The sequence below is a fragment of the Varanus komodoensis genome, unplaced genomic scaffold, assembly GCF_004798865.1.
Source record: "Varanus komodoensis strain SLA01 unplaced genomic scaffold, ASM479886v1 scaffold2, whole genome shotgun sequence".
Taxonomy (NCBI): domain Eukaryota; kingdom Metazoa; phylum Chordata; class Lepidosauria; order Squamata; family Varanidae; genus Varanus; species Varanus komodoensis.
In genome coordinates, this window is record NW_025335568.1 from 24599841 (window position 1) to 24617639 (window position 17799).

The 17799-nt window shown below is 37.5% G+C and overlaps 1 protein-coding gene across 6 annotated transcripts in view; it reads right to left on the minus strand.

Annotated features, from left to right (window-relative positions):
* Positions 1-3274: 3274 nt before the first annotated feature.
* The window catches only part of ZGRF1 (zinc finger GRF-type containing 1), a 39998-nt gene continuing 25473 nt past the window's right edge, over positions 3275-17799 (minus strand). For 3 of the 6 annotated variants that reach the window (XM_044428894.1, XM_044428893.1, XM_044428896.1), the window contains 11 exons: positions 16716-16830; positions 15024-15280; positions 11919-12078; positions 11371-11448; positions 10248-10395; positions 9264-9391; positions 8064-8187; positions 5881-6057; positions 5495-5629; positions 4470-4731; positions 3275-3687 (listed from right to left, as the gene is read on the minus strand). In XM_044428894.1, coding sequence (XP_044284829.1) covers positions 3536-3687; positions 4470-4731; positions 5495-5629; positions 5881-6057; positions 8064-8187; positions 9264-9391; positions 10248-10395; positions 11371-11448; positions 11919-12078; positions 15024-15280; positions 16716-16830 — 1736 coding nt within the window. In that variant the 3' untranslated portion in view covers positions 3275-3535. Of the gene's footprint in view, positions 3688-4469; positions 4732-5494; positions 5630-5880; positions 6058-8063; positions 8188-9263; positions 9392-9695; positions 9782-10247; positions 10396-11370; positions 11449-11918; positions 12079-15023; positions 15281-16715; positions 16831-17799 lie in introns of those variants that run through there. The other 3 variants (XM_044428895.1, XM_044428897.1, XM_044428898.1) reach the window with 3 other exon arrangements.

A 17799-nucleotide genomic window follows, 5' to 3' on the forward strand; every position in this document is an offset into this window, starting at 1 on the left:
CAAGAAGTGCACTCTGATTTATCATGACCTGTTTTTATTGTATCAAGGAGCAAAATACCAGGAGAACTGGCCTTGAATTACACTGAAAGGCTTAAATTACACTAACAGTCTGGGCACACCTGAAATCAACCTCCAAACCTCTTTTCCTCATGACAGGACTAAGCTGTGAAATCTACAAAACAGCATGGCTCAACCAAAGGACAAGCTTGCTCAGTGTCTCTACACATGCACAGAAAGCTTTTAGATTCACACCATGTGTTTGTTCAAATAAGTTCTTAGCCATCTTTAAGATTCCAAATTCAGGTTAGTAATCTTGTATTATATACCAGTATTCTTTTACTTAGGCTTAGTACTCAGAAATGTCAGAAGTTATAGAGAAAGTAAGGCAAAGGTAACATAGCAGAGAATAGTGCTTAAAGGAGCTTTAGAAGAGATAGGTTTTTTTCTTCCTTAGCAGAGAAACAGCTTGACAGATGGGTGCTGTTTTGGGCTCTCACTAAGAGATGCCTCTACCCATGTAGCCTGAAGGCATCTCTTGCTTGTAACTATTCTCTCCCCCACACACACCCAAAGTGGTGGTTCTGGGATTGTTTTGTTTCTCCCATTTGCATGGCAGGTGCAGGCTTCCATATAGTGATTTTTAAACTCCAGCCCCTCCTTCTCTCCTCCTCGTCCTCCTCTCAGGGTGGTAGGCTCTTTCCCCACCCCAAGAGCCTATAATCTCTCCCACCTCTGCTTTCCCAGAAACTTGAGGATTGCACGACCAAGATTCAGTTTTTCTTTTTTTTCTTCTTCTATAGATGTGGCCAAAAGAACAGCTGATTGTGCAAAGAGAAGCAGCAGAAGCCTAAGGAGACAAGCCTGCAAAAAGGGACATTGGGCAGGCAGGCGAAGGTGGGAGTGAGAGAGCACTAATCGCTGAACCAGGAGACAAATACGATTACCAGCTCCGAACCTTGAGTCAGAAAGTCTCATAGACTTTAAGATGTTAATCCTCAAGCTAATCCTTCCTTTGGCGTGTAGGAATAGTGCAGCCACAAGAGTTGTTTTGTTATTTATATTGGCGTTTAATAAAACTCAGGCAGTGGTGAATGGGCTGCCCACTCTCCAATGGTAATTAATTCCCTATTTCAGTGACCCAATTGTGCTGGGATAGAGCAGCGGGACAGTCCCACTGCCCCAACCCGCCTTTGTGCAGCTTACACAGCTCTCGTGCTTCAACAGCTATGGAAACCCATTCTTTTGATGTCATTCAAGGAGTTTTCCTTGGGCATCTTCTAAACTTCAAGGACTCTTTTCTTTTCCCAAATGCATGAAAAGCAGGCCTGGCTTGACCACCTCTGTAGAATTTAATGATTTGTTGAAAGGGCCTTTGGGGGAGTTGGGGGCAGAAGGAGAAGATATAGACAAACACTGATCCAGAGAAAAGAGATAGGGAGGGAAGGAAATCTGACAGGTTCTTACCAAAATAATCTCTCTACTTCAGAGTGCATGGACAGTGATTAAAACACCCATGGAAAATGGTAGAAATCAATAGGGCTTTACTTCCACGTATATTCATGATACAGATGTAAACTGCATTCAGAAGCAGAAAGTAGCTTAAGTAAAAAAAGCTGTAGGGAGTATGTGAAAATGAACACATGAAGATCATGCAGAACCTTCAGCAAAGCTGTCCCAGCACAAATAGCCATTCTATGTCTTTATACACACTTCCAAAGGGGAAAAAATCCCTTAGCAAGTCACAGAAACAATTCAGAATTCAACTAAGAAAATACAGAGTGAACCATATGGCCAGGGTAGCTTGAGTTGGCTGCATTTTCCCTCAGACAAAGAAGGGATTGAGAGTTGAAGGAAAGGAGAAAAAAAACCAACTTTCCGGCTGATGAAGCTGTTGTCTGGAGGCAATGATCCCAAATCTCAAGGCTTTATTCCAAGCTCCGACTGAGACGTGATATGTCATATGATTAGCATCTTTCATATTTACAAGAGAAGTATAGGCTGCCAGCCTTTAGAGAAAGGCGAGAGAAAGAAGGGGCATATGCTGAAATGGATTTAGCATTTGAAAGAGAGAAAAGAGATCGGATAAATACACTTAAACGAGGATTTAGTTTTACTCCTGTTGAGTTCTAATGGATTGTTGATTGAGATTTTAGGGAGCTGGAACAGTGGTGTCACCAGTAATTTGAAAGATGCTATTCAGTCCTTGACTATTTCTTCTTTTTCTCTACATTTTGCTTATTAATAGCTTTAGCAACAGCTTGAGCTAAAATAAATCCTTTAAAAATATGATAGTAAAGCTTGCCTTCACTCTAGAAATGCAGACAGCTTGCAAAGTTTAGATGAAGTTTTATTTTCCTGAACACAACTTCAAAGTCTTTTGGCAACAGACTTGCATGACATCTGAATAATTATCTTAAATTCATGTGAGATTATGCAAAAAAAATCCTTCTTTACCTAAAAATATAATGATCCTTACTAGTTTTCTTCAATCTGTGTTTAGCCAGCAGAGAGTACACTGGCACCACCTAATGGACAATTTTTATTTTAACTAACATTTTAACATTAGAAAACCCCTAGAGTTCTAACAAATTCTAAAAAATTAAATCCTTAGATTTATATATTCCACAAAATACTTTCAAAGAAGGAAAGATACATTTTTAAATTAATTTGCCAATTTAAGAAATAAATGGCTTAGATGATTAACGATCCTGAAAAGGGAACAATCTGGATCAGAACTGGCAGAGGGAATTTAATCCCTGTTTACGCAGTGGAAAGAGATTTACAGGTACCATATAGGATTGTCAAGATAATATAAGTAATTTTGAAATGCACTATATAACTACTAAACATTGAGCAGAAATTTAAAACTTAAGAGAATTTAAGCATACCTGCTCTTTTTTAGTAAGTTTATCAATTTTTCTAAATTTTAGTAGCAAGTTGTTTGAGAACACATTTGCAAAAGAAAGAAAACACTGCTAACCTCAAGTATAGAATAATGTCCTCTTCCCAGTAATTGCAGACCATATGTTGAGAAAATTAAGTATAATATTGTATAATATTCTCAAATAACCAGGAGTATATATTGAATACTCAAACTATCCAGTATGTTTAATCTATGGAACACTTTAAAAATAAATTAAAATACCATTTCTGGTCTTATAATTCATTGAACATTTTGTTTGCTTCATTCATTCATACATATATTCCTGGTCATCTACAATCCATGATAAATATCTCTAAAAATTACATGTTACATTAAAAATCCATGCTAAAATAATGTTTAAATCCCAGCTTTATTCTGCTCCAGAGTATGTAAACAAAAAATACAATTAAAATAAGCACATATTAGCGGGGTGGGAGCAGGGAGAGAATGTGAAAAAGAATGTCCAGTTTCTAATGGCATTACCTTTGAATAGGAAAACTTGGTTAACAAACCTTTTATTGCACTTAAGCATTTAGCAATTTTCTGTTATATTGATGGGACTTAATATATCACAACAAGATAGTATACATAATTCGCAGAGAAAGCACATTGCTATTCTTTTGTTTTTGATAAAAAAGATTTACTTTTAGATTTCTCTGTGTGTGTGCTTATTTCTTCTTCCTTCTTCCTTTCCAGACAAGATCTAATAATATCATTCAGTTGCTGTTCACACTCACTGACATGTTGTAATCCATTTTTATTTCCTGAATGTAACAGAAAAGTATAATTATATACTGAAGCTTCACTCTTATTTTTTAACCAGGCCTAGATACAAAGAACTATCTTATATCTGCACACCTAGGAAAGTTTAGACATGTGTTCCTTCCATATCAAGCCCACTACAGCTGTCAAAATACATATTACAAATTTTAAAATTTTACAAGCAGTCTGGGATATGTAATAGAGGTTTTAAAAAGAAAAATCAGAACATGCATTCATAAGCAATTAAAAATAATACTTTGATAGAAATGCAGATACAAGTGAAAACTTGCAAATACTTCAGCAGTGTGATGTGTGAGGCAAATGAAGTTTTATCCTTGCCAATGTTCTTGGCAAGGCTTTGAGACATCTTCTAACAAATTGGACAGAGTTAAAACAAAAACAAATAGGAAATATTTGCCCAGAAACTGGGCATATGACAGAGCATACAGTAATTCTTGGGGGGTGGGAGAAAGGGCAGCAGTGCTTTTCTGAGCAATGAACTTTATCTATGAACTTCTAAAATAAAATTCCTTGTTATTGGAGCCAACTAAGGCTGCAGTCTTAAAATATTTACTTGAAAGTAAGTTCCTTTGAAATCAGTGGGATTTACTTATGAATAAACATGTTTAGAATCAATAGAAGAGTTATAATACTTGCATGCATGCTGGTACATATATTTTAAAAAGCAGTTACAAGTATTTAGACACATAGTAGGTATGGGGATACATTTTCATGGGACCAATTTCTCTGCAATAATAACTATCCATATTTTATTCTACGTTACCTGCACAGTGTTGAATGACACTTCCCCATAGCTTGTTCTTCCTTAAACAGCTAAGATTTCCCACTATCAATAAATGCCTCTTCCCTCTTGTCAGTGCCACATTCACTCTCTTTTCTGAATCTATGAAGCCAACTTGTCTTGTCCTTACACAAGATAAGACAATGATTTCCTTTTCTGCCCCTTGAAAAGCATCAACAGTGGACACCTGAACAGCTTTAATTTGTGAGATATCTGACTGAACAGCACCAAGTAAGTTAGAAATCTGCCAAGAAATCAGATTCAGACAGTGACATTTTACACTTTTGTAAATGATAACATGACATGAAATTATGTGTATCCATATATTCCATTAAAATACCTACTCATTCAAAACTTGCCCAGCTGACAGATTTGAAAAATCACAAATATTAAGGTTCCTTGTGCCTACCTACACATATTTGTACTACTATGACTATTCTACTAGATGAAAATAATGAAACCAAAACTGAGACAGACCAACACCCATTAACATATGCCTTTTCTTTTTTATTCATGAACCATGAGAAACTGCAGTAGTAGGTAGACATGTAATGCCAGAAGTGCCATGGTGAATCAGACCAGTGGCCCCCCTAATTCAGCATACTGATTCATATTGGCCAACCAAATGCCAATGAGAAGCCACAAGCAAGCCATGGAGCAACAGCATGCTCCTCAGAAATTACTGCTGGTACTGAAGACAGTGTATAGTCATCATGACCAATATCCCTTAGTACTGACACCCACAATTAATTTATCTAAGCACCTTTTAAGGCTGTCCTGGTTGGTGGCCTCACTGTATCTTGTGTAGTATATTTCAGAGTTTAACTCTTGGGTAATTCATTACTTTTGGAGAGAACATTTATCAGTTCAAATCTGGGTGATCTAAATAAGATTGATTTTTTTAATATTGAAGAAAAGTTCCTTGTTGGAAAAATGCAAAAGCACACTGAAATCTACATGTATTGGCCAATGTTTTGTTGGAATATATATTGGTGTATAGAACATACCTTGCTCATTTGTGATTTATAGAGGGTTATTACTCCAATCATAGATCCCTCTACTCCACTGATAATCAGAGACTGGATTAACTTGACAATGAAACAAGATTCTGCCATATTGTGGAAACTATTGTCTCTTTCCATCTAGAAAACAAGAAACAGAATTCAAACTATGCAGTGGAACAAAGCCAGTGACAAATCACTTAACTTGGTTTGGGCAAAAGACAAAATGTTCACAAATATTTATTTGGGTCTTAACATTCACTTTTAAAAAATCAAATAAGTATGGAATCCAACATGGATATCTTGATTTATAGACAGCTTATCCAACAGAATCCAACAGTATTCTACAAATACAATTTAAGTAGCTTAAACTTGAATGCAAAACAGCATACCTGCTCAAAGCCATTAACATTATAAAAACATAATGTTGGTAACCAATTCACAACAGGAGTTCGATCCAATTCAGAAATGCCATTCAACAGATTTCTCTCATAAAATAGTTCGCTGCTTATGGCAGAGATAATAGGATGACAACGATACTGTGTTCTAAGCAATATTGGTTCATGTCCCTATGAATCAGTAAGAGGAAAAAGGAAGCAAAAATAAAAGAAAGGATTGTTAAAGTACAAGAGAAATACTATAAACTCTTATTTCTATTATATTTTAACATATTTCAGGGAGTAAATTGAGGTAAGTTCTTCTGTATCACACCTACAGTTTCAACCAGTGATTTTGGTAAGACTAAGGGAATACTTTTGATGGCAAAAGAAGAAGGGGACAGCAGAGGATGAGCTGGATAGATGGGGTCACTGAAGCAGTTGGTGTGAGCTTCAGTGGACTCTGGGGGATGGTGGAGGACAGGAAGGCCTAGAGGAGTGTAGTCCATGGGGTCATGAAGGGTTGGACACGACTTCGCAACTAGCAACAACAAACAACAACAACAAGGGAATACTTGGAAAGGACATAATAAATCAGTTGAAACAGCAAACATCTAAATTAAGTAGGCAAAATTTTCTAAGGTTTGATCTATTTATGTACTCTTAGTTTTATTATTTTTATTTATATAACACATCTGCCCTCTAAAAAGGAAGGCAATCTGAAGAAAATTTCTGACAAATAATTAGATACATTACAGTGGTACCTTGGCTCATGAACTTAATCCGTTCCAGGACTCTGGTCGTGACCCAAATTGATCATCCCTGCATGCACCCATCATCCTGGAGCGCTGGGGTGGGGGGGAGAGACAGGCAGAAACAGGGCGCGCTGGGGGACAGAGAGACGGGTGCGAAGGGGGTGTGCTGGGGGAGGGAGAGATGGGCATGATCTCAGCCATCTCCCCCACTGCCCCAAGCAGGATCGTGGCCATCTCCCCACTCAGGGGGGTTGGGGAGATGACCACGATCATGCTGGTTGGGGGCAGGGGAGGAAATGGCCGAGATTACGCCCGTCTTTCCAGCAGGAGCGCACCAGTGAACACACAGCTCTTCCTGTGAACGCAACTGTGATCGTGGCCATCTCCCCTCTCCAGTGGGGGGATGGCTGCGATCTTTGTCGCCACCCAATGCGGAGTTCGTGAGCTGAGGTACCACTGTGTACCCCTGCTTTTCTTTTTCGATGAACCCAATGTGGCTTGGCTTACACAGTCTTCTTCCTTTCCACTTTTTCCTTGCAACAACATTGCAAGGTAGGTCAATGACTTACTCAAAGTCACCCAGTGAGCTTCACAGCTGAGTGGGAACTAGAGCTCACTAAGTTGCACTTCAGTACTCTAACCACACTGTTCCCCCCCCCGCCCCCCCAAGAAAGAGTCCTCACATATTGTAGATGGACATTATTCAGACAAAATATAAAATACTTTGCTCTTATCTTCAGTCAGAAACCATAAAGCCCAAACAGGAAGCAGGCAGATTAGTGTAACTATGTGTTGCTACATCATACTTCAGAGTCCCCAAAGAGAAAAGTTTGATTACACACGCACACACACACAAATTGTAAAAAGAATTAGTAATTATCACCAGTGAGTCATTCATGAGATATCTGAGGCACAGATAGTGTCTGTACTGAAATGATATGCTGGTATTCCTGGCCTAGTCAAGACACCATAAAAGACTCCTGAGTCAAGATCTCTTTTATCCTCATTCTGGAGTATATTAAGAAACATTTCTGTGGAACCATATGCTCTGCGCTTAACATTAAAATGAAAATCAAACCTATGTTGATTTTTCTGGGAAGATCCTTGAGAAGCTGCTGACAGGAATCCTTAATAGTGCTGGTGAAATTTTTCCACAGTACTATTGACAGGACTCATTTAGGCTGCACATTTGTCACATGTGTATTTTCATAGGAAATCCAAGAAGCGATCCAGCAAGTAACAGCTAGTTAACAACCTCTTAAGAAATCTTAAGTACTCTTAAGTATAGAATTAAATATATGCACTTAAATTATGAATGGAATTTTAATAGGAAATAAACATCTTTCCACAAAAAGCTGAACAAATTTAGTTAAGAGTTCTGCCGTACAACAAGGTTAGCATCACAGAAGTAGTGCCCCTTTCAGAAAGAATAGTAGTACATACCATTAAACAGAGTCTGTTAAAGAGGGTTTGCTCCAGACCATTATCATGTGCACTTTCAGACCCTTGAATGGTGGGTGGTAGCTGTTTAGGATCTCCTACCAGAATCAACTTTTCACATCGAAATCTACAAGTATAAACATAGTATTGGCCATCCTAAATTTCTTAGTTTAAAAAGTGATCCATCTTGCGGCCCTTTGTTAGCATCTGAGGTGCTATAGAATAGTCTGGATTCTGAGATCTATGGGGGTTCAAAATGAATGGTCTTGCTTCTCATTATCATAGGAACTGACTCCTGCCAAAGCACATGAAGCACCATCAAGCAACGTTGAGAAAACTAGGCTATAAAATGAACTGTTACTTCTCTTTCCCTGAAAGATGTCAAACGGTAAGCTGCCAAGTAAAAGCAAGTAAAAGCCATTGCATTCTCTGGATTCTGAGATCTGATGTAGGAAATAACTCTCTGATCCCCTTCCTCCACCCCTAGCAGCTAGCACAGAAAAACAACAACAACAAAAAAAGCCCATCAAGTGAGAAATGCAGTGTGTGTGGGGGGAATGGGGAGGCTAAGATAATCTCTGCTGCTTTCTTGCTATGAACTGGAAGACCATAAGCCTCCGAGTTAAAGAACGTAAAGTCACAGGATTGTGCCCTTACTATTTTTCAATCAAAGATTCCCATGAATCACATATTATGCTAAACTGTATTAATGTGCACAAATAAGTTCATCCCCTTGTCTTCTAAACCCAAATAATGTTACTAACAAGGCTGGCTGAAGCTACAAAACTACAAGGATACACGCTTTATTATTTTTAATGGACAAATTAATGATAAACACGCATAATTATTTACAATGCTTCTTTAGGCATGTCAGAGCAAAGGGGTAACTACTTATGAAACCAGCAAGTGTCAATTTGGGTTTTTTTTATTTAACTTTGTGCCAGAATAAAAATATTTCACAGCTTCCCAGTTTGAGGATCATGCATATATTGAGTAGTAACGATACTGATTAAATCAATTTCAAATCCAAGTTGCAACACAATATGTGCAAAAATTCATATAGGGTGAATACATCTTCAAGGTACCGTATCTCTGTGCTGCTCTGCTTGGAAACACAGAGCAGCTTACAGCATAACAAGACCAATACAATCAAAGAATTTAAAAATCAGCAATAAGTTAGTTTTGAAGAAAAGAGGCTTATACCTTGCAATAGGAAGGAGAGATGCAGGTTCTGTCATTTGACTGCACTCATCCAGAACCACTATGGGAAATTTAAGATTTTTCATGCAAGGGAACGGGCAGGCTGCACAGGTGGCTCCTACTACTCTCACCTATATAATTAGGGGAAAAACATAGGTTATTTAGAGACACCTGCATACCTGCAAAAATCACACAAATAACTTCCTTTTAAGCTGTGCAGTCAAAATTCACAGTTCCAAAGCTTAAACAAGTTACTCACACGTCACAGAAGGATAACTGATTTGCGATCAGGACTGGAGCAAGAGAAAGCGTAAGTTTCCCTCGTCTTCATGGTCCTGATCTTTTTCTACCCTACTACATTCCTGATTTGTTAAACCATAACAGTCACAAAAACGCTAAAGATGTGAATAAGGCACCATGAAAAATGTTATTTACTTTTTTAAAAAGAAACCAAAATTTGCTACTTTATAACCCAGGCTTCTTCATGATTCTGTCATCACTTCTCTCCTTTTTCCAAGAATCTGTAGCAGATTATGGAAACAAGAGTGCAATTGTTATATTAAACCTTAACATAACACACACACATATCTTCAACATACTTTTACACATAGGAATTGGCTGTATTCTGGCTGTGCTCACACATAATGACAAACCATACTAAAAACCATGCAGACATGGCTTATGGTTATGTATGAATTCCGCATCCATGGTGAACTGTGGCACATTTCCATGAAATCTGTAGTAAGGTATTCTACACTTCATCATTGCTTCTCCAGCTTAAGCTACCCACATGCACCACTAAAGAAGGCATGCCAAGACTTCAAGCATTAATATATGAGATACATTTTAAAAGAGATCCCTTCTCATTATTTTTATATCATCAAGAGTTATTTTGTGAATAATTTTATATATGCATATTTTAGTCCTCCATCAATGCAAAATAATCCTACTGTACTTATTAAAAATTCAATTTCACTTTATGAGTACCTGCTGCAGAAGAGCTTTGTTGGTACCCAGTTTATGGTGTTCAATGGTCTTTCTTACACAGATTTTTTCTGTTGGGGTTAAATCCTCTTTCATCAGGGCAAGCAATTCTTTCAGTTGCTCATTTTCTGGTCCTGAGCCAGCATGCAAGCTTTAAACATATTGTGCAGTCACAGTGAATAATACTGAATAAAAACAATGCAGCTGTATTGAGGTACATCTGTACAAAAGACCCTTCTGTTTCCATTTTAGGCTGATGTTGAAGTGCTGAAATGTAGGAGAAGATTTCCCAAGAAGAGAGCATCGTACATCATGTACAGAAGCTCAATGTAGCTCTATATGCAAACCTCATGAAAGGGACTGTCTGAAAGTTATAACATGTAAACCCTCTCCCAGCCGCCACTGTGTGTCCAAATCCTGCATGTCAATCTAGCTAGGTTAGAAACTATTTTTTTACAGGACCTTTTATATGAAAGGACATTCCAACAGTCCAGCACATCTGGTATATTTCTATTAAAATGTATCCCTATTTTTATTAGCGGTTGTTTGCAGAGTGGTGAATACAAATTAAACCAATGAACAAAATACAACAAAAAGTTAGGAAAATAAAACAGAAACAAGACAAAATGGCAAATAAAAACTATCATGCCCTAAATGGAAAAAGTTTGATAAGTAAAAATAATTCTGAAAATATTTGGAGACCATTTATTGAATATGTTTCAATAAAAGGAAAGGGGTGTGAAGCACTACAAGAGTCAATGCTGTTCTGGAAGGGAAGTGGGGCAACCTGAATGAATTAATGATCTTAGATTAAGTGACTTGATTTGTTGGTCCGGGTGGAGGTAGCACTGGTATTGTTGTATCGCTTAATTATGCTTATTACTAATGTTTAGTTATGTTAATTGTTATATTAACTGTATTGTTTTCATTAGTTTAATAAAATATTTTAAAAAACTAACATGCCAGATGCTTTGAAAGGCCCACATTTTCTGACTCAAAACGACATGTCAAGATGGCTTAAATTCTTCAACACATTATTTCAGGTTTTCAGTATACATTTTATTTCATTCATTTTCAAAAGCAAAGATAAGTAACAATAAATTGCTCTGATGGCTAAAGATTTTACCTGAATGGAAGAATTGGTTTAGCAATTTTCCTAATACTTCCAACTCTAATGAATTCTTCAAATCCAAGATCTAGAAGGCTGAGAATGGGAGAAGTAGCAAAACACAAATTGAGATGTATTAAAAATATTTTTAGCCATTTTATTTTGACCCAGTCTTTTCACATTTGTATTTCACTCATCCATTTTCAAATTTAAAAGTTCTTATTATTTAGTTATTTAAAACTTTTATATGCCGTCCTCTATGTGTGGCATCTCAGGACGGCTTACAAGCATTAAACATATGCAGACTCTAGGGATGTCAAACAAGGGTGTGAGGCCTCTACAAATTCTGGGAGAGATAGAGTTGCTGAGCATTGTTTCCTTCCATATTAAAGTGATTACAGCACTTTTTAGAGTACCCAAACAATGTTTTAGAAGAAGGAAGGGAAGACAAGCTACATTAGGCTATGCTGTAAGAGCAAGGGTATGGGAAGGGAGAAGTTAAGATTTAACAATGCAAATATAAAAGAAGCATAGAACATTATATGCATAAATGTTCTAGAACTTACCATAGCAATACTCTGTCTACAGCAACATTTGTAGAAGAAGAAATCAGTACTTTCCATGGCACTGATCTCTTGTCATTCATTGCTTCACTGGATTCAAAGATCTGCACCAGAAATAAGGTAACAATGGCAAGCAAATAACTTTTCCCAGATCCAAACACACCTGTATAATGGGATCAACATGCAAGTATTACAATTATTGCAGATTTTGAGAAACTGGATTTTTAAAATCAGGGACTTCATTTGAATCTGGCTGTAAATGGAATTCTTAAATCAAGGACTTCATTTGAAATTATATGAGACAATATCAGAGATATCTGGCAGTATCTTATACTGCCATTGTACTCTTGCTATTTTTTTGCACCTGCAGATGTTGCCACTTGTGCAACATTGATTTTGCAGTTCTAAGAGTAACTTTAAAAACAAGTGGAAAATTTTGGACTCAGATCGTAAGATTAGTAGAGCTCCCACTGACCAGCTCTATTTCTTAAATGAACTTTCTGCTCTTTTTGCCAAATAATAATGTGACTTTTTAGATGCATCACTTTTAGCCTTACTGCTATTGAAATGTAAAATGAAAGAAGCTTATAGTTAACTTAAGGGCCATGTTTAGCTTATACTTTAGCATAATGTGAATGAACCTTGGCAAGCTTCACACTTCACCCAATTCGTTTTTCACATAACCACAGTGAAGAAGTTGAAAACTTTCACTGTTCTTTTCTGTCTCTTTCTTTTTTCACTATCTGCTTAATCCCAGCTCTTATTGCTTTATTTGGATGAAGCAAAATGCCCTAAAATACTTAAAGACTGAGGTGATCTGTGTTCTAGTCCTCGCTTAGCCATAGAGCCAACTGAGTGAATTTGGGCCAGCCACAGTCTTTCAGCCAAACCTCTCTCACAGGGTTGTTGTGGGGTTAAGATAGAGAGCAGAAGGAGAATAAAGTAAGCGGCTTTGAGTTATTTAAAGAAAGAAAAAAGGCAGGGTATAAATCTAACGAATCAATATTTTTTCCAAAACTCTTCATCAAGTAATACAAAAAGTTTGTGTGTGAGCACATTTAGGTGTGTAAAATAAGAGAAAATTACAAAGGTCAAGCCAGATGCTGCCACGAGATCTTTAGCTTAAACTCAGTTCCAAGACAGAGAATGAAGCCTCAATGAATTTGTCACTCTTAGATGTTATACCTAGCATTCTAGGACAAAGAAATAATGGCTAATTCCCATTTCTGAAAACATAAAGGCTGGACCTGTCTTTTGCCTTGGGTGAAAAAAATAATTATTTAAGCTAAAGGGATGTTATAGTGCTGAAATGATTTAATTGGTTAAAATGATTAGGATTGAGAAGGAATATAGTTACTATAGTTGTTGAAATGCAGCTTCTAACAGGTGGAGACAGCCCTTGCATATATGCAGGAAAGGCTGCAAATAAATTTACACAAGCAAGTGAAGTCATGTCTGCTGGCACCCCCAGCCATGAAGCCTGCCAGGTGCACCTTAATAGAGGCGGTCTGTCCACTTCCTTCCCCTGAGAGGAAAGTCCACCATACCAGCAGCTGGAAAGGAGCAGGTGTATAACTGTGTTGCTCAGCCAACTATTTTACCCTGGATTCAAAATGAATTGCCTTAGGGATGTCCTTGTGAAAGCAGTTTGCTTAGCACTGTCAAAAATCACACTTTAAATGGAATTCTGAATTTTAATAACTCCTGTCAACATTAATAGCTCCTGTATATAGGGCAAGCTGCACACCTCCACTTTCTCAAGCATCTAGAAGCTCAAGAAAAGATAGAAAAAGTGCAGACTGAGAACTGTCTCAAAATTGTCTTCTGAACAAAAACTGAGAATTGTCAGCTCCATACATAAAAAGTAAAGGAACTTGATGCAAGAGGATCCACTGGCCACCCCCTATTAGCAAGCAAAGATCTTGTGGTTTTGCTTTTACTTGGCAACTTATCTTTTGACAACTTTCAGGGAAAGCAAATAGCAATTTAACTTATTTGTAGCCTTGCTTTCTCACTGTTCTTTGATGGTACCTCCTGCACTTTGACAGAAGACCATTGCCATGATACTGAGAAGGCAACACTATTCTTTTTGGACCTCTAAGTGCTCAAGCTGGCACCTTCAGAAGACCAATTTTTTAGAAAATCAGTTTGTGGAATTACAGTGTGTACAAAGTTCATGATCACATTTTAAAAATTCACAAATAGTCATTATTTTTAAAAAGGACACTTGTCTACTGCCTTAACTCAGCACAAATCAGGTCAAAGTATCATGTTGGCCTTTCTGTATATATGACACACACACTTACTGCAATAAAAATGCATTGTACAGATGAACAGACAAATCTGAAAGAGCGAGCATCTTTTTATCATAAGATTAGTCCTGATTCTAGATATTCACTATGCCTAAGAAGTTGCGGTATAAATAATAGAGGATTAAGATGGGTTATAGCAGAACAAATAGAGATGTTTTTTTTCCTGACAGGGGGCATGAAAATTCAGTTCAGCCCCCCAGATTCTGTTTTGCCAGCCCTGCAATATTCCAAACTCACTATGTTGCCATTTGAGATGGCTCACACACTTCCATCTTTAAGATCACACTACAGAGCATGATATGAACTAAACTGCTAGGGATATTTGCATGAAATTAGCTGAATCAATCTAAAAAGTCTTTGTACTATCCAGGTAATCCAAGCTGATTTGTACAAAGCATGCAAAATATTCTGATTTGCACAAATTGCATTAATTTAGGCAAATTGTGCAAGGTTACGCAAATTGGACAAATAGTGTGATATGGACAGAATTTACTTATGGTTGTTTAAAACACACACTGTGGCCCTTCTTACCTACAGAAGTCTAAGAAAAGAAAACCTGACTCAAACCACTTCTGACCATGGGAGGCAGGAATGCCTTTGAACTCAAACATGCCCAATTTTTCAGCATAAGCACTTACCTAAGAATAAAGAGAAGCTGGAAAAAGTTTGAGGGAAATAAAACAGAGATGAGCAGCTTTAATGGGAAGGAGGAAAAGTCACTGAAGATGATCCATTAAGCTAAAATGAAGGAGGACGTTTAGAAGTAAAGGACTTAAGTTCATATAAAATAATTTACCATGTATAACTTTTATAGGAGTGGCTTGCTGTTTTCCCATTTCTGTATCAATTTCTTTTGATGTCATCATGGCACCTATCTCAATCAATGCTTTAGCCTGATCCTTATTCAGATGAAATGTCTGAATCATCTTGTTTGCCAGATCTATCATACTTTCTTGGCTCAAGACTCCAGAATCTTCTGTATTTGTGTTTGATGCTGGTGACTTAAATTTCTGTTTCTTTATTCTGTTACTGTAAGATATGCTTTTGAAAGACCTAAATAACACAAAACAAAAGAAAAATAAGTATGTTTAGGCACAGAACAGATTAGATGATCATCTGAACTGCAGGCAGATAATTATCCAATGAAGTGCACGAGGAATGAGGCAATCCAACTCCCCTGCTCCTTCTCTTCTCTATTTTGGCTAGACAGCTATTTTTGCCCCTTCTAGGTGAGGCAGTTTGGAAGGGAAGGGAAGGGAAGGGAAGGGAAGGGAAGGGAAGGGAAGGGAAGGGAAGGGAAGGGAAGGGAAGGGAAGGGGGCTGAAGAGGACATAGGATATATATACCTTGGCCTCTCTAGTCTCTTTCCCCTCACCCCTCATCAGAATTTCCCCCGAGTTCCTGATCTCAGATAGGCAGTCAGTGCAGTTTTATTTGTGTTAGCTCCAATGGGAACAGGGGAGTTTGGAGAGTGGATTCCCAGATGTGAGGTTGGAGGTCCGTGAAGTATCCTGTGTCTCCCACATAGATGATGTCTGCAAGTCACTGGATCATCCTCTCACACTGCAAATCCTATACGTATTTACTTTGGAGTAAATCCCATTGAACTGAGTGACTTGGTTCACATATTGTAGCAGCAGGTCATGGGCTAATAATTTAAACACATAATTGCCAGTTTGCATGTAGTGTGCAAGCCACTTCCACTTTGCATAAAGACATTCTGACTGGATGTAGCTGCATGATATGCAAACCTAAAGGCAATGGGTTATTTGTGTGTGAAAGTGTCCAGGTTTGCATGTCATGCAATGATCTTTGATCACACTGATCAGAGGTTGCTTATGCAGAGTGGCTTGAGAGTGGAACACATCCCAACAAATCATGGGTTAATTAACACACTAATTTCCATCATACCCTATGAACCAGGGCAATAGAACTTATTTTTGAGCTTATAGATTTAGGATTGCAGTTTTAGCAGTGCATTTTATACATTTAAATGACATCTATATTCAAAGTTTTCAGTCAAAAGATTCAAGCAAAAATTCCATCAATAAATTCCTTCAGTGTGTTTCCATTTTTAAAATATAGTACAGGCTTTATGATTGCACATTCATCATGCCACATTCAAATTAAATACAAAATCCCATATGAATGTAACTATGCCATTCCTTTTGGCTTCTGCCAATGCGTGGTTAAAGAAATTTCACAAATAAATACATTACAGTTTAATTTTTTCATATTGTTAGTTTTCAGACAATTGCCACAGATGAAAGGCCAAGAAATCAGTGAGCACAAATTATACATTTTTAATATAAGGTCACTCCTTTCTGCACCATCTCAACTAATATCCCTGTGGAAATATCTCCACAGGGATATTAGTTGTAATAAACATGTCATGTAGAAAAAAATATACAGTTTCCAACATTTTCAAATCATGGAAGTCTGAAGATAAAAAAACCTGCAATTATATACAAACATTAACATTACATACTTTGCGAGTAGATGTTGCATTATAGGTAAACCAGCTGAACCAATGTTTTCCTCTATATTCCTCAAAGTTGTGAGTTCAGTGCTAGCATTACAAACTAGCAAGGCATGAACAATTGCTAGGGAGACACATCACAAGAAGAAGAAGTTACCAAATGAACATGGCTACAGGAAAGTCTGCACTTGTACAAATTAGGACCAAACTAGAACATTCATGCAATTAATAATTTTGTGACTAGCTTTAAAAAGGGAAACATGGAGGCATGAAGCTCCCAATATGTTTCAAGCTCCTGGTGGGCCAGCTTTGGGATGAATGGCTTTTATTAGGAACAGAGCCCTGATCCAGATTGGCATTCTGTCAAAAGGTAAGGAAGGTTTAACTATTTGCCCATCCATTCCCAGACCAAATTGGTTCCATCTGTATCTAGAGTTTGATCAGACAAGACTTTTAATGTGCCATTGCCTTGCCTTGCTTGCACAATTATGTGATCCATTTCAATAAAATTATCACAATCTTCAGCTCCTACATGATTTCCCACTGCTTAGCCTAGTTTTTTTTCCACAATGAGGAAAATTCATATTTTTGTCTTGTTTTGGCGCATCATAGTACCACAAAGAACCACTGAGGTGATCTCTGTTTTTTGTGGCATTTTTAGTACGGTAATGCGACAAAATGCCATTTATTATGTTACTTCTTAATGGGTCTGTATGTGTAGCACACTGTTGTTTCCCTTTGCACCATTTAATTTCCATTCAGTATAATGTCCATCCGCCATTTAATGTCCATGTTACAAGCATTGCCAGTTTCTTTTGCACACTTCTGAGGGCTACCGCCTTTAGAATACGCACATTTCCACACTTCTACCATAAGCATCTTGTGCAAATCTTTATTTTAAAAAAATGTGTGCACTGGTGAATTGACTCACCTGCATACATGCCCATAGAGAAAGATAGAAGTGGGAAGTGGACAGTGGTATTGGAGGGGTTGGGAAGAGGCAGCATACAGGAGAGATGAAAGGCAGGTATATGGATATGAGATTGTGCTATATATATAGCAAGAAAATTTTGGCAATATGGTAGATACTGTG